Here is a 22,382-nt window from a genome sequence, read left to right on the forward strand (position 1 = left end):
TTTAAATTGAATATCACTGGAATAAAATGCTTAGCATTCATCTTTAAAACACATGGATAGGTTGCTTTTTTAAGTAATTATGATTATAAACATGTATTATAATAAAGCAGAAGCAGGACAAAGAGAAGATGTCTTGGTGTATGCTCAATTATCCAGGTAAGGAAATTCTCACCTTTCTCCTACTGAAACCAAGATAACAGAATAAAGTTTTTAGGACAAAGAGCAGAGTTTCCACACAGTCATATGGGTGAGGAAGTAACTGCGGCTGGCAGTGTGTGGTAGAGCATTTTGAAAGCAGAAATGCTTAAACTTAAATATCTGTAATAGAAATGCAAGTGTAAGCTGTTGTTTCTTGTTAGTCTCAAAGTCAAACAGCACAAACTCTTAAATACAAAAGAAAAACATTTTAAATTTTGATGTAATTTTTCATTCATCACCAACACTTTTTAAGCCTAAGACATCCAGACTGATGTCTCTGTGTATCTGGATGGTGATTACAATTATTGTTAGAATCTGAAAAGTCTGAAGTAATGACACATCACAATCAAGAACATCTGTTAGTGACTAAACACAATGACAGTAAAAGGAATGTGCATTAAAAATGTTACAGGAGGAGTCATATTTGACACAGTTTATTGCATTTGTATTCTGTTAACACGCTTATGCAAAGTATACACGTATAAATCTGTGAACCTGTTTCAAAGAGCTGGAGTGTCGTGACTGAATGGTCTCAGTTACAACAAAACAGTGAAAGTAAAGGCATGTAATGATCATCCAAAACAATTTCTTTAAGACCACTAATGCTCATGTGCCACTTACAGTTATTATTATTTATTTCACATATTATATATAAATATATTATATATAACTGTTAAAATTTACATAGATTAAAGAGTTTGATTATAAAGGCCAACACTAATCACAACAACACCTATTGTGCTTAATTTGTAGTTGCATTGTGTTTTGGGTGATCTGAGGTGACAGTTTGGTAGAGATCGTTTGTTGGATACTGAAGGTTTGTGTAAAGGTCATTTTGCACATTTTCATCCTGTAAGCTAAAATTAAAAGTCTGATAAAAAAAACTCAAGGTGACCAAAGGTATGTTGAATCAAAGTAACTTCACAAAAACAGCCTCAGCACACATTTTGAAATAGAACTGGATATAAAACAAACTTTAAACCTGCTGCTTTGTCTTTACAAGGAAATTACTCAGCAAAGAGCCGTGAGTCTCCTTCATTGATAGTCCAGATGTTTCTGACCTTGAACAGCCACTTTGGATAACAAATGATGTTAACATCACTTTTTTATGATCAATATATCTGATAAATTATTATCAGGCAGCTAATTGACTTTAATTCACCTAAACATAAGAACAGTAGTGCAGAGTCTTGCTGAAGAGGACGTTACATCAAAATGACCTTCAGCTAAAGTGGATTAACCAAAATGAAAACAGCAAAGAGAATCACATTTTAAAGTTATGAAGCGTGTTGAAAGGTAAATCATGAAACATGTGAAACAGCTCTGACAGTAGTTTCTCACCTGTCACACAGTCGTGTGTAAATAAATCCAAAGATAACTAAACTCACAATGATGAACACGGTTACACAAATCAGTGTAAGAGGAAGTGTTTCTGTTCCAGACCTGCTGCTTAATTCTGTATGAGGAGAAAAGCAGTTGTCAGAAACATGAAAGGAGTATTGGCATTACTAGTGAACAAAGGTTTTAAGTGTGATGTATGACTATTGCCTTGTGAAGTTAACAAATCCTGAAGGTCACCTTCTAATATCAGTACAGACTTTATATTGCTAAATAATTAATGGTTAAAATAAGAAAATAGGTTGTTTACCTTGTTTACCTTCCACAGTGACATTACAGTTTTTTTTACAGCCGCTAGGACACATTTCCCAATACTTAGGTCACTTTTGCAAAACTATTCACACAATTCTCCTAACCGACCTTCAGCTTGGCAAAGCAGTTTATTTCACATTTAAAATGCACTGCAACTACCAAAACACTTTATTCAGGTCTCAAATAAACTCATTCTTCCAGAACACTAGCAAAGGTTGACAGCTGACAAACACGCTTTGTCACCCACAAAACAATGACCTAAAAAACACTAACAACATGTAGCATTACACAGTGTTTTCTTGTGTAAAACAAGGACACATCTCTGTTTATAATTTCAATATATGTTACTGGAATGAATCAGACATCATGCAGAATTCGTTAATATTTGTTTATGTATTTTTATTTTTTTGCACTAAGTAATCCCAAAATACAAGAATTTGTATTCACACCATCCACTGATACACATACAATAGTAATGCTAATCTACTCGGTCTTCTCCATTTGGCCACAGGTTCTCATCCATATCACATCTAATGTAATCTAGGGCAATACACCTAGGAAATAATCTTCTGGCATGCCTGATCCATCCCTGGCAATCTTCTGCTGATATCTCCAGGCATCCAGCATTCAGTTGTAAACCTTCCACCACCATGAGGAAAAGAATTCCTCTATGGGGTTGACGAATGGAGAGTAAGGTGGGAGGAAAAGAGACTCCATTCTGGGATGGGCTGCAAACCACTCGGTGACTGCACGGGAGTGATGAAATGCCACATTGTCCCATACAGTTATAAATGTTGGCTGATTCCTTCTCTCCGCATCCCTTTCCTCACCTAGCACAACCCTTCCATAGAGATCATGCAGGAACACAAGGAGCCGTTCAGTGTTGTATGGCCCAATTAGTGGTCTGTGTAACAGCAGTCCATCAGTGGATATTGCTGCGCACATTGTGATGTTGGCACCCCTCTGCCCCGGGACATTCACTGTGGCTCTCTTCCCAATCACATTCCTCCCTCGTCGCCGTGCTTTGGCCAAGTTGAAACCTGCCTCATCCACAAAGATGAAAATGTGGTGTGTTTGCCTGCCTTCGATCTCCATGACTCTCTAACATAAATCCACAGTGCAACATAAGCTGTTACAGTAGTAAATTTGTAAAAGTTGTCTTTGTGTGTGTTTGGTTTTGTTCAAAAACAGATCTGTATTTTATTGTGATCTTACCTGGACATACTGGTTCCTGAGTTGCTTGACATGTTCAGAGTTCATCTCAAAAGGCACAGTGTACAACTGCTTCATCCTGACCTGATGTTTTTTCAGGACTCTAGAAATTGTTGTTATGCTTACACTGTGAATATTTGCCAAAGTAACGTTGTCTGCCAAGACTGTGTCTAATTTCAGTGAGTTTTATCCCATTGTTTCTGATGACCATATCAACAATGGCAGTTTCCTGCACATCAGTGAACATCCGTCCTCTCCCTCCTGTGTGAGGTAACCGTTGAGTCCTAAGCAGAAATGCAACAACAATTACACAAAAGCTTATTTACTTCTGAAATGTGCAAATGCCCTGCAGAATACAAGTTACCTGTTGGTTTGCCGGAAAACTCTAACAATAGATGCCACTGTAGAGCGTTGCAGATTTGGCTACACTCTCTGACCAGTTAGTGATGGTCCGCTTGAAGCTGAAGCTCCGGTGCGTGTGTCAAAAAAATCAACACACTGCTTCAGAAGCACTGTGTCGAAGCTTGATTCGTTTGGCCAGAGTCACGTGATCAGTGACGTCCGAAGCTTCATTTAGAACCAACCTAACTGCTTCGGTATCTGATTCAATGGTTTATAAGGAAGCGAATCATTTGCGGGATTTTTGGAGTGTTTTGATGGTGACAGATAGCGAACCACTGATCATTCCACTGAGAGATTTGGAGCCAGCGAGGAATAGAGGAGGTTCTGTTGTGTGGGAGTATTTTGAGTTGATTTTTGTCAATCGGGTGGGTTTTCCAGCTTTGTGTTCTGGCCGTTTGCTTTTGTTTTGTGCGTGTTTATTATATCTGAAAACGGGAAAAAAGTAAAATGTCAAAAATCTGCTTCCATAATATAAATATCATTAAATAACTTTAGAAAAACTTCCACTTGACTCTTTACTTGTAATGTTGTAAAAAAATATATTTTATTGTTTAATTAATCTGAAAATGTTAGTCTGCCAAATGTACAGCAATTGAATTTCTTTATTCTCTTTAGCTGATAGTTTGTGGGGCCCAGTTAGACTGTATAACTGCATCTCTACCAGTTTCTCTGCACTCCAGCCTCCTCTGTGCCATGTGAAGGGATGTTCCTTAAGGCACGATAAATTATCTCCACGAAAAAGAACAGGTTCGGCCATCGCACACTAGAACAAATTCTCTTTTTAAATAAAAATGAAAAAGGGTTACCGTCAATGCATCATGTTTTTAATTTGCAAGTTCATAAGCATTTTCCTTTTCCATTTCACAATCAATTCTACCCCCAGGTCAAAAATATGTCTGGGAAAATTTCCTTAATATAATATTATTTATAAATATACCCTCCGGCGATTAATTGCATACCTGCATGGAGGCAAGACCTCACAGCAGAAGCCTACTCCATAATGTGCTGTACATTATTATATGTATTTATATGTAACGTGGTATTTTTCAATTATTGTATTTACCAACATCAAGAAGTCACAAGCAAAGAAAGACCACACCATGGCGCATGTTTAAGCAAGGGGAGTTTACTGGTCAAAACTATTTATTAAACAAATAAAACACATTTTCTTAACCACCAAAAAATACACGTTCAAAGCAACACAACAGCGGCCCAATATCAGACAGGATTCCACTCTGTAGAGTGGGCAATCATAATGAAGCAGTTGGTTTTATTTTGTGGATTCAAGCTGCGCTTCATATTTCTGGCCACCAGATGTCACCAGAGAGGACTGTGTTGAAAAGCTTCGAGTAATGAACCGTTTTTCAATACAAGCTTCAGTGCTTCAGAAAACTTCATTTGGCCATCACTACTGACCAGCCTCTCTCATTGAGTGACTGTAATGTTCGAACTTTTATTGTGAAAATCGCCGGAAGTAGCTAGTTGTGTGTTCATGTGCTAGCTTAGCAGTTTACAGTGTGTGGATACGTTTCCTATATCTACGGAATAATAAAGAACCAGTATGACGGCTCCGAGGCGATTTCTTCATAAGCAGTGAAGACACAACAGTGACCATGATTTACTACATGATCAATTACAGTAGCTCTGATCTTCCTCTTATTCTTCTTCCACCACGCATACGTATTCCTCGCCCCCTCCCAGCCACTCTTCTTCCTCTTTCAGCCACTTCTCCATTTCTGGCTGGGTCCATGTTTACATCACAAAACAAACCTATTCAGCAGTCGTCTCCTTTTGTAATGAAATTGAAGGAGTAACACCTGTGTAGATGTTCATCTACAATGAGAATCAGCTGTGGCTGGTTAAACTGCATTTTTAGATTTAAAATATGTTTCAATAAAATATTGCCGTTGAATTTTGCTGTCTTATTCAGTTTTGCATTATGTTATTGTTTTGACCATAAGTTTAACAGTTTTGAAAACAGTATGTAAGCACATGCAAAATGTCCTGTACGTACAAAGATTTTTGGCAGTTGTTGCGTCTGAGTTAGAAAATAATTCATGAAATTTGAGAGATGTAGTCATTGAATGCATTTTGTGCCAAAACAATGATAAATGATCCTCAGTTTAGCCCACATAGACTTCTGTTGTGCTCACTGTGTGAGGAGTTTTGCAAAAGTGACCTAAGTATTGAGAAATGTGTCCTAGTGTCTGTAAAAAACTTTAAGATGGAGAATATTTGTTTTTTCAGGAGCTGAACACTGACAGGTGTAGCTCCCACTGTCCTCTGATGTTAAATTGATCAGGTGGAGAAACTCAGTCTGATTTTCCTTCATCAGTGTGAACCTGGAGTCACATTTGTACGGTGGCCCTGAAGTGCAAATCACACCGTCCATAATAATACAGCAGTCTACAATTTTCGCCTCCACTTCTCTGAGTTCTGATCGTACAAACTATCAGTGTGATGATTCTCTGTGTTTCATTGGTGCATATTTGAGTGACATCTGGTTGTTTCCCAATTGTTTTCACAACAGTTTCTACAATCAAAAAGAAAAAAAAACAGAGGCTGGAGTATCATTAAAAAAATCGATGTTACTTTATGAATCAGATTTTTACATTACCTCCCCCTTAATCTTCTGAGCTTGCAGTTAGTGGTAGAAGAAGAATTAAGTACAACTTCAGTGCATCCACATTTGTCCAGGTGTCAGAGTAACAGTGTAACTGCTGCTGACAGTACAGATGATGTACTGAAAAGAGTTATATTGACCTTAAAGTAGCATCACTCACAGAGGTACATGCTGGTGAGGGTATTTCTGTAAAGGAAGTGCATGTACATGACTGCCTGTTCCTTTGTATTAAAACACTCTTACAGTGAAACGCTGAGCAGACTCACATACAAACATAAAACATACTCATTTGCTCATTTTCATGTCAGTGAGTGTAATAATAAAAGGTAAAGAAAAATGAAATGAAAAACAGTGCCACACTTTATGTGTCAGCCGGTAAGACCAAACTGTGCTTTACTTGTATCAAGCTTTTCTTTACCACCGGCCTGACAGTTTCATGAATGCTCTTTATATGACCGTAACTTTTTACTGTTTGTGATAAAGACACATTTCAAGTAGTTTCAGAAAGAAGAGAAGCTTTAGTGGCATCTTCAGTGTATCACTGTAGCATAAAGCATTCACACAGGTTTCAAACGGTTCATATGTATGGCTGGCAAGATTCATATAGAATGAGTCATAATGCTAAAAGTGACTCTTTGGTTTTTGTGGTCTTCACATGTTTAGAAGAATGAACTTTGAGCTACAGAACTGTGCACTCAACAACGTGATGCTGAACACATGAGCCCACAACTTAATAAAGAGATCTGTGTGTGTGTGTGTGTGTGTGTGTGTGTGTGTGTGTGTGTGTGTGTGTGTGTGTGTGTGTGTGTGTGTGTGTGTGAAAATATGTAAGTTATGCAATAAAGTTCTGAAATAAATATCCATATTTCTGGATTTGACAATTACTCACATAAACTTCATGTATAGATACTGCAGATGTTTCTGAGCTTAAACCATTACACTGAAAAAGGAGATATGTCAGCATTATTGAAATATAAATTTAAATATATGCAAGTTAAAAATACTGAAGAACGGATGTTTTAGAACACCATTCAACAGAAATATGTGGAGCAATCAAGACATTTTTCACTTATTCCATTTATTTTGACATTATCTCACTGTGAATAACTGAAAGCAAATATTTATACAGTTCCAATCAAAAATTTAAGACCACTTGAAAAATTGTAAAAAAAAAAAAAAAAAAAAAAAATCATATTGTGCATAGTTGGATCTTAACAAGGTTCCAAGTACAGCTTCAACATGCAACAAGAAGAAATGGAGTGAGACAAAACTTTTTTATGAGCTGGTCAATTTATTGAAAACAACGCTTAAACCGAAACAGGCGGTTTTACAGCTGCTCAAAAGTTTAGGACCACATGCCTTTACAAGGCCAAATCTGTGCAAAAATGTGGACTCATTGTCATTTACTGTCAGGTAGTCACACTGTCATTACGTTCTGATGGCAAAGGCAAAACAACTTTCCTTTCTTGAACGCGGTCGGGTTGTTTAACTGCATAAGCAGGGTCTCTCGCAGCGCGCCATCGCTGCTGAGGTGGGACCCAGTAAGACAGTCATTTGGAATTTCTAAAATGAGGGTTATTGATCAAAAAAGTCAAGATCCAACTGGCTGTCTGTTAAGACACTGGATGATCCTCTATCCAAATTAAAAACTGACGCTGATTAAATGTTATATGTTTTCATACATTTATCAACATACAGAGAATGCAAGTCAGTTAACTTTGTTCAAATAAAGTTTTCAGTCAGTTAAAGTCAGACTGAAGCCAACTGAAGTCAGAAAAATGAAGACATGCAAAAGTGTTAAAATTTTTGTTACAACGCCTTCCCTGTGTCCTTGTCTCCTTGTCTCAGTTATGTTTCATGTCTGTCATTTTCTGGTCTGCCTGTTCCTCTCTCGTAGTTTTTTTTGCATAACATTTGCTTATTAATAAACAATATATATGTTTGTAATTTGAAGGAGTCATTTGGTGTCACCCAGTAGCCAAGGTACAGAGGGCGCAGGGGGCTGCGACGACAAGCCCGCAGGCCCTGCCGGCAGCCAGTCGCACCAGAGCAGACCAAGCCCCAGTCCCAGAGGCCCGAGGTACAAGGGCACCTCACCCCCGGAAAGAGCTGAGAAGAGCCCCAGATGTGGGGTCAGTAACTGTCCCAAAATGCAGTCCTGGATGGACTAAAGACGGCTGAACGAAGTTTAAAAACTACAAGTCCCAGCATCCTCTGTGTTCAGGGAGGAGCAGTGAAAGTGAAAGTGTTGATCCTCCGTTCAGAGCAGCAGGAGGAGGAAGGTGGAGCTGAGGCAGGTGAGTGTTAACATGAATATGTTTCTTCTTATGACATAAAATAATTCCACGCTGTTCGTGTCTGTGGGTGAAACGTGAGGCCGGTCGGCTCCTCTGAGCGCTGGTTTCCTGTAAGTAGAGAGGAAGTGAGTTTAGCTGAGAGAGCAGGAGGAGAGTGAGAGCTGTGCTGAGGCAGGTGAGTGTTAACACCGCTCTGACATTACTGTGTCTCTGTGGCGGGAACAACAGGCTCCGTCAGTGGAGGCAAAAATAATCAGACTTTGGTTTTTCAAACGAAACTACTTTATGTTGGGAGAAGCCGCGCGCTCATTGGATAACGGCTTGTCAATCTCAAGTTATTAGCCAATGAGCGCGCAGGTTCACAGTAAGACCCGCCCTTATCACGACGGGTTTTAAAACTAAAATGGCGACAGAAACTCTGTGAGTGGAGTTCAGGCTGACTTTATGTAAGTGCGACGTTTGAGCCACTTCCTGTTCTCAGTCCCGGCGTCCTGATCACCGAGGTTTCTGTTGGTCTGATATCGATTATATCGGTAAACAGGCTGTAGGCAGAAACATCAGGGCCCTGTTTCAGGAAGCCGGTTTGGAAAACTCAGAGTGAAAAACGACACTCACGGTTGAGTAACCCCGAACTGTCCAACTCGGAATATTCCGTTTCAGAAAGGCTGATAACAATTAGTTCAATCAAGGCGGAGTTGCTTTAACCCCAAGTGAAGCGCGCGGACGAGGATACATAAAGCCCTGATAAGCGGAGCACAGATTAAGCGAGTCACCATGGAGACGGAGGGAAAGAAGGCGCGGTCAATGTATTTCACAGCGCTTGAGGCCGAAATGCTGATGGCAGCATATGCCGATAACATGCAAATTCCGCGGAAAAAAGTAACACAGCGACAGCTGCAAAAGAAAGTGAGCATGCATGGCAAAACATAGCCGACAGAGTCAATGCGTGAGTGTTAATTTAAACATTGATCTAGGGATTTCCACCCATTTAACACGTTATTTTATCATATGTTATTTTATTTGTTATTTTATACATTTTATTTTGTGACGTGATGTGAGCGCAGGTGCAACCCAACAGGCCCCAAACGTGCCTGGCAGCAAGTAAAAATGAAATATAAAAATATAGTCCAAACAGGTCAGGTGTAATTGTATTATGAGCCATAGTGCTTGGTCTGTTTGTCCCATGTAAATCAATTGCAGTTAGAGGTTACATTAATTTTCTGTCTGTAAGCACTTATTGAAATTATCTGAGCACATTACAAGTACATATTTGCTTACTCTGTATGCTCAAATGTGACCCGTTATAGCCAACAGAAAAAAAGCGGAGGCCCGAAAAACAGGTGGGGGTCCTCCTCCACCACCACTCACAGAGGCTGAGCAGTTGGCCCTCAGCCAAAACAGTGGGCGCCCTGTGGCCGAAGGCATCTCTGCGGGGACATCCTCTGAGTCAATAACCCCGCAAGACACAAGTGCCTACATAAGGGGTAAATTCAAAATAATACATGATGTGCATACATCCTTTCTTCACAGTCACCTTCGCAGTGCTGCTCATTCATTTGATAAACTCTTTACCATAATGGATTATTTTGTAGTGAAGTTATTTACCTACTGATTTTGCTTTCCCTCAGTCTTGGTTGTCTTTGAGAGCATAATGACAATGAAGTGTAAGGTGCTTGGTATGTTTGTTAATTGCCATTTGGTCCCTTGTAAGTTATAAGTGACCTGTATAAACCTCATATTCTATCAGTTGATGGTGATGGTGTACTGCATCTGGTGCAGCCTCCTGTTGAGCCAGACCAACATGCAGTTGTGAGTAATACTCCACAGATTATATGAGTTTACAGTAGAACAGCAATGTTGTCTATTTCTTTACTACAGGAAAATAATGAAGAAACATTGACAGCTGTTACAGAGGAGGAAGCAACAGAGACACTTTATGAGGTTTACATCTTTTAATACTTTGTGTACAGGAAACACAGGCGACCAATAAAGCCAGTTGAACAAAAAATCTGTTTATTCTTCTTTCAACATGTTGAGGTGATGGGTCAAAGGAAATGATTGTGACATATGGTGTCTCTGACTGCTCTTCCATCTTGTATGTCCGTGGGAGGGTCAGGATGTTCATGGTTTGGATCACTGCTGATGTTTGGTTCAGAAGGACAGTGTTCTCCTCTAATTGTGGCAATGTTGTGAAGAATCACACATGCCACAATAATGTCACATGCCCTTTCTGGGGTGACCCTGAGTCTTTGCAGGCACTGGAACCGGGCCTTAAGCATTCCGATAGTCATTTCAACTCTGGCTCTTGTCCTGCAATTAGCCAGATTATATCGCTGCTGTGGGCCCGGTTCAGGGTCAGGGTAAGGGGCAAGCAAATAGGGTAAACATGGATACCCCCTATCACCAAGCAAGTAGCCAGTGAACTCTCCTAAGACAGAAGGATACACTTCAGTTCAAATGTCCCTGAAGCAATTGGTCTTTATATATTTTAAAGTATTTTCAACTCACCATGTCCAAATTTTGTGCTCAGTGTACATTCACGGAATATTTGTGAGTCATGGACAGAGCCTGGCCACTTGGCTTCCACATTTGTGATAATGTTGGCAGCATCATATATGATCTTCACAGTGCAGAGAACACAAATTAGCATCCATTACTATGATGAAATAATTTGTTAGTTTGAAATGCTACAGGGAACTATGTACCTGTACATTAATGCTGTGGAAAGACTTCCTGTTCACATAGTCTCCTTCATTTACTGAAGGAGCAATAATTGGAATGTGAGTACCATCTATACAGCCAATCACGCCTGGGAACCGTGAAAATAAATGTAAAATTTAAGTAGTAGTTCAAGTATCACCACATCATAAATTAAGTTTTGTTCATCCTGATACCTGCAATTTTGTGGCATCCCTCTTTGATGAATCTTGTGGGTCTGTGACCGGGGAACACCACAGACGAGTACAGGAGACGTTTCAGTGCAACTGTAACATTCCTGACTGCCCGACAGACGGTAGCCTTGGAAACGTGCTCAGCGTCACCAATATTATACAGAAAGCTCCCGTTTGCAAAAAACCGAAGTGCAATACAAATAATATGTACAGAACTGAGAGCATGTCCGCGATGTGTCACATGCGTAATATATGGCCTGAGGATGTTATCCAAATAACTTATAGATTGTGCTGAGAAACGGTAACGTTCGCACAGGAAATCATCAGGTAATGATAAGATGTCCAGACGCGCTCGAATCACTCTCTCCCGGCGGAGAGCTCTGCGGAGAATTTGGGCTTCGATATCTACCGGCTCTTCAAGGAAGGGACACGCCATGTCTGAGACTTCCTACTGTCAGGTTTCCGACAAAGGGGCGGAGACAGTCAGGGTTAGTTGTGGTAAACCTGCTAGGGGGCAGGTTAGCTTCACGGCGTGTGTCGTCATAGTGACTCACTCAGGCTGCAGCTGAACTCGCTTTGTGAAACCGAAAACCCAGAGTTTTCGTTAACTCAGGGTATACTTACTCAGTTTTTCCACTAAACCGGCTTCCTGAAACAGGGCCCAGGTCTGATCTGAAAATCCCTTAAAAAACAAACTTTAAGAGTTTTATGTCCGTGTGAGGCCGCACGCTGATTGGATAACCACCTGTCAGTCTCAGGGTATTAGCCAATGAGCGCGCAGATTCACAGTAAGACCTTAACACAGCATTTTTTTAAAACTAAAACATCAACAGTGAAACTGTAACGTGTCCTGTGATCCATAAACACTCTGTGATGAATAATCTGAAGTCATTTTGAGCCTGACAGTAGTTTCCTGTCACAGAGCTGAAGCTGCAGGCAGTTTTTGGCACCTTTATATTTAATTTATTCCAAAATAAATCAATAAAGGTAGAAAAGAACTCTCAGTGACATTAAAAATCTATTTTTAAAGACCGATGTGACCAAGTGCAACAAATATAAGATGAGATGTTTACAGATATTTGAAGTATTGATCATATGTAGAACACAGAGCAGGTCCAATAACAGAGTCATCCTGCTCACAAACAGCAGTTTGGTTTCATGAGCTCACTTCCTGCAGTGATCCTCAGCTTCTCTCCAAAGGAGCCGTAACATGTGGGCTCCTCACCATGATGATGATCCCAAACACACTGAGTTCCTTCATCCACCTGATCATGTACTTATTAAATAATGTGATGGTTTTGGTGTTTTTTAAAGACTTTGAGCCTCTAAAATAACTGGTTTGGACTTTAGGGCCAAAGCTCCAACATTAGAAAGCCGTCAGTGTGATGCTTCCAGTACAACAGCACCTCTGAGTGTGTGTGTTTACCTCTCAGACTAAGTCCACCCTGACATCAAGAAGATGGAGGAAGAGGACGGAGCAGCATCTGCAGCATCCAGCTGTGTGTCTGTGAGGAGTGACGGAGTTACACAAACACCTCCACCTTACAGTCATGGACCTGCAGCAACAATGTAAGAACACTACTAACTTTATTAGTCATTTCAACATAACCATGACAGAATCATTGATCTGTGATTGGTTCAAACTGTTTGATCTGAGTTTGATTTTTATTGACTTGTTTTCTTGCTAAGATCTGAACTCTGTAAGTTTAAGTGAAGTCAGTGCAGCAGAATCAGAGAGAAGAGCTGAGAACAAACTGAGTTCATTCAGAGACAGAAAAAACTGGCTGATGATTGGCTGACCTGTCGGCGTTATGAGGCAGACACAATATCACAGAGGGATCAGCTGATCATATGGCTGTCAGAGAGAACTGATCCTCTGAGCCCCACACCCTTTTTTTTTTGTTGTTTTTTTTTAACACCTAAATGATGAAGAGAGAATTGAAAGGACAGGGTTACAGAGGTCACAGTCTCCAGTATCCAGCTGTGTGTCTGTGAGGAGTGACCGGTCCAGAGACAGACCTCTACAATTCAGTCATGAACCTGCACCAACAGTGAACTTCAATCATGGAGCTCAGCTGACCATGTAAGAGAGCTGCTGACTCAGAGTTCAAAGGTTGTTTCTATAAATGTTCTGCCAGTGACATCATAACTTAACCTAACACTGGTCTGTGTATGAAGTATCATTTAGTGGCAGTTGTTAAAGTTGTATAATGATGATGCTAGTTTGGGGTGTATTTTCCTGCTGATGCAAATGCATCTACTTTGCCCTTTGTCTGGTGCTTTGGACAAAGACGTCCAATGAAACTCAGAACAACACAGTTTGCACCACCAGCAGGCAGAGGAAGTGGCTGACATCCAGAAATCCTACCAGTGGCTGAACAAAGCTGGACTGAAAGACAGCACAGAGGCACTAATCATGGCAGCACAGGAACAAGCTCCGAGCACAAGACCCATAGAGCCCGGGGTCTACATGGCTCTTTTTGGGGGGGTTGTGTTGTATTAATAGTGACTTTGTTTCTTTGGACCTGACCAAAATCTTTTGTTTTTCAGTTCAGTTGCAACATTGACTAACACTAATGCAGGGGTCGGCAACCTGCGGCTCTTTAGTCCTTACAGTGCGGCTCCTCGTGGTTTGGGAAAATAAATTAGAAGTATTTAGCTGAAGTGTATTTTATTTATGTTCTTTTTTAACTTGTAGTTCTAAATTGGAAGATTTTTGTGATATTGAAATATAAAAAGAAAATTATATTTTTTATTTTTTCATCGTTCAAATAAGCGTCACACTCGCGGAAGCCGGTGTACCCGCCGAAACGCCGTGCATTTATCGAGACTTTCAGCCCCAGGTAGGCCAATTATGGATCTTCGGATCCACATTATGTCAGCAGCTGTTCTCCACCGTGAACTATGTTAAAAACAAACACCGCTCACTAGGGATGGGTATCGAAAACCGGTTCTTGTTGAGAACCGGTTCCCACTGTTTCAATTCCTTGGAATCGTTTGCCATTTTTGCAAACGATTCCCTTATCGATTCCAGTCACCCTGAATGACGTCACCACGTTGCGGAGCGTCATTTACCTGGCAGGAAACATGGCGGCTCAAACGCTAAAAAGATTGGTTATACTTTACGAGAACGGATGACAACAGGGCAACTTGCAATACTTGCAAAGTAGATACTTCATTTAAGGGAGGAAACACTACGAATATGCAAAAGCATTTGCTCACAAAACACACGATGACCTTAAATGAATGTCGTGTTTTTAATTCCGCTCCGGACTCGTGAATCTCAACCCAGCAGCAGCGGTAACGTTTGCACGTCCTCTCCCGTTAATGCGGCAGGTAAATAATCAGCTAACAGTGCATATTATGTTAGCGCGATCTGCCTTATCTGCCATTACTGCGCGTTTAGGTGACCATGATGAGAGAGACAGAGTCTGGCTGGCGCTCGCTGGCAGTTCTCGCTGCAGTCTACCGGTAGCGTCTCCTTTCAAGCCAGGATAGACTAATGTTACCGAGCAGTGACTAAGTTTGTGGTCAAAGGCTTGCACCCATTTGCCACAGCAGATGCCCCCGATTTTCGGTAAGTGAATGTGTTTAATTGTAGGCAGGGACATTACTGGATATTCTTGTGTAATTGCTACAGAATAATTTATGTTATACTTTGTTATTGCTACAGAAGAATATTTATTTTATTATTTTACATTTACAATTTTTTTCCCCGGGGTCCCTGTGACACCCCATTGAAGAGCCGTAGGCTGGATCTCTTAAGATCTCACTGTTGGGTTTGTAAGGCCATGTTACTCCTAAATTTCTATCTTGTTCAAAGAGAAGATATAAAACAAAGTTCTAAGCTAATCGACCTTAGTGTTCTCCTTTTTTAAAAAGAATCGATAAAGAATCGAATCGTTAAACAGAATCGAAAATGGAATCGGAATCGTGAAAATCTTATCAATACCCATCCCTACCGCTCACGCCTCACAGACGACAGCTTACAGTCCTGTAAAGATGAAAGTGACTTCGTACAGCCCCGACCTGCAGACGCTGTGCGCAGAGGTTCAGGAGCAGAAGTCCCGTTGTAAACATATCACGGCAGACCCGACGATGTTTGCATGAACACGCTTTTCAGCTTCTCTTTATTGACCACTTTTCACACACGGTTGCTGTACGCACACAGCCAGCTGTAGCTTTGCAGCTCACAGCCCGACACACAACAGCACAGACGTTAAGGCGGCGAGGCGTGATTGCGGGTGCCGCTCAGGTGCGTCCGCCTCCCCTGCAGCGGCGCTGCAGACCACGCCCCGCCACACACATTAACCAGGTAAAATACATATTTAGGCAGAATTTTGCAAATATCTATTTTTCATCTTTCAGCAGCATAGAGCTTTTTTTCCAATTGTTTTTTAAAAGTCAGCTCAAGGCTCCAAAAGCCCAAAGGAGATATAAGGGTGGCGGCTCACAGCAGTTTTTGTTTGCTACATCATTTTAGTTCAGCTGGGTGTCTTTCCTTTTGTTATATTTCTGTAAGAGTTCAAATGTGTTCATTACATAAATAACATGTAATTTTCTCTGTAGCACTTCATGGATTTCATAAGCAACACACCTTAGTTGTTCACACAAAGCATAAAGGTAAAAAACAGTATATACAGTGTTATCTTCATTCTAGATGTCAAAAAGTATTTGTGGCTCCCAGTGTTTTCTTTTGCGTGGAAACTGGCTCCAAATGGCTCTTTGGGTCCTGAAGGTTGCTGACCCCTGACCTAATGGTATATTTTTTTTAGCTGGATCGTTCTATAAAAACATGAATCAAATCTGAGAAAAGTTTCCACCTGACCTGTTGAATGTTATTGAAGCCAGAAGTTTGCCTTCATACTGTGTTTCTTGCATGCCTTTTGTGGTGTACTAATTGATGTGAAATGAATGCAATGTGGTTGTGTTTGCAGAGGTCAGAGGTCACAGTCTCCAGTATCCAGCTGTGTGTCTGTGAGGAGTGACCGGTCCAGAGACAGACCTCTACAATTCAGTCATGAACCTGCACCAACAGTGAACTTCAATCATGGAGCTCAGCTGACCATGTAAGAGAGCTGCTGACTCAGAGTTCAAAGGTTGTTTCTATAAATGTTCTACCAGTGACATCATAACTTAACCTAACACTGGTCTGTGTATGAAGTATCATTTAGTGGCAGTTGTTAAAGTTGTATAATGATGATGCCAGTTTGGGGTGTATTTTCCTGCTGATGCAAATGCATCTACTTTGCCCTTTGTCTGGTGCTTTGGACAAAGACGTCCAATGAAACTCAGAACAACACAGTTTGCACCACCAGCAGGCAGAGGAAGTGGCTGACATCCAGAAATCCTACCAGTGGCTGAACAAAGCTGGACTGAAAGACAGCACAGAGGCACTAATCATGGCAGCACAGGAACAAGCTCCGAGCACAAGACCCATAGAGCCCGGGGTCTACATGGCTCTTTTTGGGGGGGTTGTGTTGTATTAATAGTGACTTTGTTTCTTTGGACCTGACCAAAATCTTTTGTTTTTCAGTTCAGTTGCAACATTGACTAACACTAATGCAGGGGTCGGCAACCTGCAGCTCTTTAGTCCTTACAGTGCGGCTCCTTGTGGTTTGGGAAAATAAATTAGAAGTATTTAGCTGAAGTGTATTTTATTTATGTTCTTTTTTAACTTGTAGTTCTAAATTGGAAGATTTTTGTGATATTGAAATATAAAAAGAAAATTATATTTTTTATTTTTTCATCGTTCAAATAAGCGTCACACTCGCGGAAGCCGGTGTACCCGCCGAAACGCCGTGCATTTATCGAGACTTTCAGCCCCAGGTAGGCCAATTATGGATCTTCGGATCCACATTATGTCAGCAGCTGTTCTCCACCGTGAACTATGTTAAAAACAAACACCGCTCACTAGGGATGGGTATCGAAAACCGGTTCTTGTTGAGAACTGGTTCCCACTGTTTCAATTCCTTGGAATCGTTTGCCATTTTTGCAAACGATTCCCTTATCGATTCCAGTCACCCTGAATGACGTCACCACGTTGCGGAGCGTCATTTACCTGGCAGGAAACATGGCGGCTCAAACGCTAAAAAGATTGGTTATACTTTACGAGAACGGATGACAACAGGGCAACTTGCAATACTTGCAAAGTAGATACTTCATTTAAGGGAGGAAACACTACGAATATGCAAAAGCATTTGCTCACAAAACACACGATGACCTTAAATGAATGTCGTGTTTTTAATTCCGCTCCGGACTCGTGAATCTCAACCCAGCAGCAGCGGTAACGTTTGCACGTCCTCTCCCGTTAATGCGGCAGGTAAATAATCAGCTAACAGTGCATATTATGTTAGCGCGATCTGCCTTATCTGCCATTACTGCGCGTTTAGGTGACCATGATGAGAGAGACAGAGTCTGGCTGGCGCTCGCTGGCAGTTCTCGCTGCAGTCTACCGGTAGCGTCTCCTTTCAAGCCAGGATAGACTAATGTTACCGAGCAGTGACTAAGTTTGTGGTCAAAGGCTTGCACCCATTTGCCACAGCAGATGCCCCCGATTTTCGGTAAGTGAATGTGTTTAATTGTAGGCAGGGACATTACTGGATATTCTTGTGTAATTGCTACAGAATAATTTATGTTATACTTTGTTATTGCTACAGAAGAATATTTATTTTATTATTTTACATTTACAATTTTTTTCCCCGGGGTCCCTGTGACACCCCATTGAAGAGCCGTAGGCTGGATCTCTTAAGATCTCACTGTTGGGTTTGTAAGGCCATGTTACTCCTAAATTTCTATCTTCTTCAAAGAGAAGATATAAAACAAAGTTCTAAGCTAATCGACCTTAGTGTTCTCCTTTTTTAAAAAGAATCGATAAAGAATCGAATCGTTAAACAGAATCGAAAATGGAATCGGAATCGTGAAAATCTTATCAATACCCATCCCTACCGCTCACGCCTCACAGACGACAGCTTACAGTCCTGTAAAGATGAAAGTGACTTCGTACAGCCCCGACCTGCAGACGCTGTGCGCAGAGGTTCAGGAGCAGAAGTCCCGTTGTAAACATATCACGGCAGACCCGACGATGTTTGCATGAACTCGCTTTTCAGCTTCTCTTTATTGACCGCTTTTCACACACGGTTGCTGTACGCACACAGCTAGGGCTGGGCCATATTATACCGTTCACGGTAATACCGGTATAATGTTAGGCAACGATAGGAAAATGAAATATCGCGATAGAATGGGAGTAAAACGCGCATGCGCGGTGCCTTTGTTTTCATACGCACATGGCCGATTGTTGAGTGAAACAGATGATCCAGAATTGGTTTGTAAAAATGGTGCAACTTCCGTGATGTGGAACTGGTTTGGCGTTTGTCCGTCAGATACACGACAAAACACATTTTTTTGCAGAACATGCAAGCAGCCGTTGTTATTGTCATATTTGTCGGACTAAGATGCTCTTAAATCTGGGAGTAATCTGGGTCCTAAACTCCGTATGCTTCAGGTCAAACAACACTGCAGCATCACTTAGAGTTAAAAACTGTCTAAATTCTTTCATCTTTAATAAAACGATCAGCATTGCTGCTTTACCAGGTGTAACTATAAAGTTTAACTTCCAGGCATCCATAAAAACAAAAGTTATTACATTTAACGGAGTTAGAAGTTAGCAGGAAGCTAGCGGAAGTTAGCTCGCTAGTTTCGCTAGTTACCTAAGCATGATATTGCATGTTCTGACTGAGAGATTTCTGAAAAAAATCAAACGTACAGCTCTGCTATCACTTCCAACATAAATGAAGACAGGAAACTAAACAGCAGTGATGTTTGTAGGGTTACTGAAGTTGGGCTAGCTGGTATATAATGATGTGCTACGTGATCGCTAGCGACACAGCTATGTTAGCATAACATAAACAGTGAAGCTGGAGGACGAACACTAACACTTTTCCACTTATAAAAGTTAACGTGAAGGTTCTTCATGGTTAGAGACAAATGCAATCGCATGGCAGGATGCTGTAAAAGGACCAATCTTCAGTCAGGAGAACAACTGAGATAATCCATCCACAATACGAGGTTAGTCATTAATATACTGCAGCAACATGGGAATAGAGCAGCTGCCAGAGAATTCAACATTAATGAATCAATGGTACAGAAGTGGAGGAAGCAAGAAGAATGAGTTTAATAAAGTTTGATTTATCTGACTGCTTTGTTTCGCTTAATGTGCCTTATAATCCCGTGCACCTTATGGTCCGAAAAATGCGTACTGCACACTGCAGTTTAATGTTGCAAAGCACCTCTTTTTAACTTCAGTGGATATTATACATGGTTATGCTCAGGATATGTCAGCCCATTTCTACTGGAAATGCCTTTTGGTTAAACTTTCAGCAAGGAATTTGCATTTGCACTGTTAAATTTTTATAAAGCTTTAATGTACATAAAAACCAGCTTCTTGTTTATGTGAAAATAAATGGAAGGTTGTCTTTTTGCACTAGTAATGTTGTGGAGTTGTATTTTGTCTCGCATCAATTATATCGTCGGTTATATCGTTATCGCAAATTTTCAAATATATATCGTGATAAATATTTTTGGCCATATCGCCCTGCTCTACACACAGCCGGCTGTAGCTTTGCAGCTCACAGCCCGACACACACCAACACAACAGCACAGACGTTAAGGCGGCGAGGCGTGATTGCGGGTGCCGCTCAGGTGCGTCCGCCTCCCCTGCAGCAGCGCTGCAGACCACGCCCCGCCACACACATTAACCAGGTAAAATACATATTTAGGCAGAATGTTGCAAATATCTATTTTTCATCTTTCAGCAGCATAGAGCTTTTTTTCCAATTGTTTTTTAAAAGTCAGGTCAAGGCTCCAAAAGCCCAAAGGAGATATAAGGGTGGCGGCTCACAGCAGTTTTTGTTTGCTACATCATTTTAGTTCAGCTGGGTGTCTTTCCTTTTGTTATATTTCTTTAAGAGTTCAAATGTGTTCATTACATAAATAACATGTAATTTTCTCTGTAGCACTTCATGGATTTCATAAGCAACACACCTTAGTTGTTCATACAAAGCATAAAGGTAAAAAACAGTATATACAGTGTTATCTTCATTCTAGATGTCAAAAAGTATTTGTGGCTCCCAGTGTTTTCTTTTGCGTGGAAACTGGCTCCAAATGGCTCTTTGGGTCCTGAAGGTTGCTGACCCCTGACCTAATGGTATATTTTTTTTAGCTGGATCGTTCTATAAAAACATGAATCAAATCTGAGAAAAGTTTCCACCTGACCTGTTGAATGTTATTGAAGCCAGAAGTTTGCCTTCATACTGTGTTTCTTGCATGCCTTTTGTGGTGTACTAATTGATGTGAAATGAATGCAATGTGGTTGTATTTGCAGAGGTCAGAGGTCACAGTCTCCAGTATCCAGCTGTGTGTCTGTGAGGAGTGACCGGTCCAGAGACAGACCTCTACAATTCAGTCATGAACCTGCACCAACAGTGAACTTCAATCATGGAGCTCAGCTGACCATGTAAGAGAGCTGCTGACTCATTTACGGGTGTTTTAAATTCTGTGACCACTTTGTAATTTTAGTTTATATTTTAAAAGTGTTTTTATTTGTAGTTGCCTGTATTTTTATTACACTGTGTGTAACGTGGTGGTTTGTGCTGTTTGGGATTGTTTTGGTGTATTTGTGTCAGAACATCAGATAAATGATTTCATCACATTTTAAAAGAAAGTATCAGGATAATAATCTGAACTGAGTCATCAGAAATAGAAAGATGGTCTCAACAGGCCACTGAGCTGATCTCCAAAGAAATGCAGAAGATTGAAGAGTCCGAGGCTGTTTATTTGTCACAGGCATCGTCATACACGTACAACACAGTGAAATGTGCTGAGCTGCTCCTGTGACTGGACAAAACATTATAAACAATCATTAAATGAAATAATGAAACATTGTGCAGATGTAATGTTAAAGTGCTTTGTGCCACATTAGCACAGCATGTACTGACAGAGCAGTGCAAGCAGAACAAAGCAAATGAGCAAAGTGATGTAAACAGAGTAACTGAACAGAGTGAGCAGAGTAATATCAGCAGTAATGAAGCAGCAGGATCAGTGTAGCAGCGTGTGACGTCATAATGGATCAGGTATGATCTGAAATATGACAGTGAGACAAGAACATGATGTAAGGTCCTGTTTAAACCCTGATGGTGATGCTATGAGGGGAGCATGTTCTGATTTAGGACTTGGATGGTCTGAGGATAGAAGCTCCTCTCTGTTTGTGTCCTGATGGTGCAGAAGCTTCTGCCTGATTGTAGAAGGAGCTGAAGCCAGCATCATCCCAGAGGTGAAGCTCCTCTGTGTGCAGACCTGAGGTCAGATTCCTCCAGGCTGATGTTCAGGATCTACAGAAACGTGTGGTTGTAGTTATTGCTGCACTGTGTGCTGACAGCAGATACTCAGAACAAAGCGCTGCACACGTGTTCTTTACAAACATCTGTACATATCAAATATGGATCATGGCAGTGAATGAACACGTTTCTGTCATTTGTTTCATTGGCTTCTTTTTTCTGCCTGTGTTCATGTGATTAATGTCTAACACATAAACAGGTTTGTAATCAAACATCACATCATCAGGGAGGCATCATGAAACAAAGTTACTGCTGGAGGCTGAACTCAATTTGGTGGCAATGTTCAAAAATATCACTCAGATCATTTCAAAGCTTTTAGTTCTTCTTCTTCACTTCTGTAAAATAATAGAAAGGAAATCAGAACCCAGAAGTTCACTTCCTGATGACTGAACTCTTTCAAAATAAAGCTGAAAGCTCTGAATGTGACACCGCTGCTCCACAACAGTTTTTAGAGGAGGTCAAAGGTCAGTTGAAAGTGATGGATCCCAAACTTCCAGTACATCCAGTGAAGGACATAATCAGCTCTGTGATGAAGGCTTTTACTGTGGAGTTTGTAGGCTGATCACTCTGTGTTTAATAAGACAGGCAGGAACAGCAAAGGAAACTTGGATTCTGAACTCAAACACAAGTTTCTCCACTTTGACTTTTCTCTGTGACCATCAGAGCTTCTGCACAGTGTCATCAAATCTGGATGTTTGTCACTGACAGTCAATGA

General features: G+C 40.8%; 1 protein-coding gene across 1 annotated transcript in view; it reads left to right on the forward strand.

The window, feature by feature from the left end:
- The first annotated feature begins 8,825 nt into the window (after nucleotides 1–8,825).
- LOC146548066 (NACHT, LRR and PYD domains-containing protein 12-like) overlaps nucleotides 8,826–22,382 on the forward strand; it is a 45,526-nt gene continuing 31,969 nt past the window's right edge. The window contains exons 1-5 of the mRNA XM_085265022.1: nucleotides 8,826–10,323; nucleotides 12,707–12,842; nucleotides 13,219–13,356; nucleotides 16,211–16,342; nucleotides 20,656–20,787. Of these exons, the coding sequence (XP_085121148.1) occupies nucleotides 12,733–12,842; nucleotides 13,219–13,356; nucleotides 16,211–16,342; nucleotides 20,656–20,787 (512 nt within the window). The 5' untranslated portion in view covers nucleotides 8,826–10,323; nucleotides 12,707–12,732. The remainder of the gene's footprint in view (nucleotides 10,324–12,706; nucleotides 12,843–13,218; nucleotides 13,357–16,210; nucleotides 16,343–20,655; nucleotides 20,788–22,382) is intronic.

This window comes from Mchenga conophoros, linkage group LG23 (assembly GCF_057382185.1).
Source record: "Mchenga conophoros isolate Kocher_MC1m ecotype Shallow Benthic linkage group LG23, M_conophoros_male_GT1.1, whole genome shotgun sequence".
In the NCBI taxonomy this organism is placed as follows: domain Eukaryota; kingdom Metazoa; phylum Chordata; class Actinopteri; order Cichliformes; family Cichlidae; genus Mchenga; species Mchenga conophoros.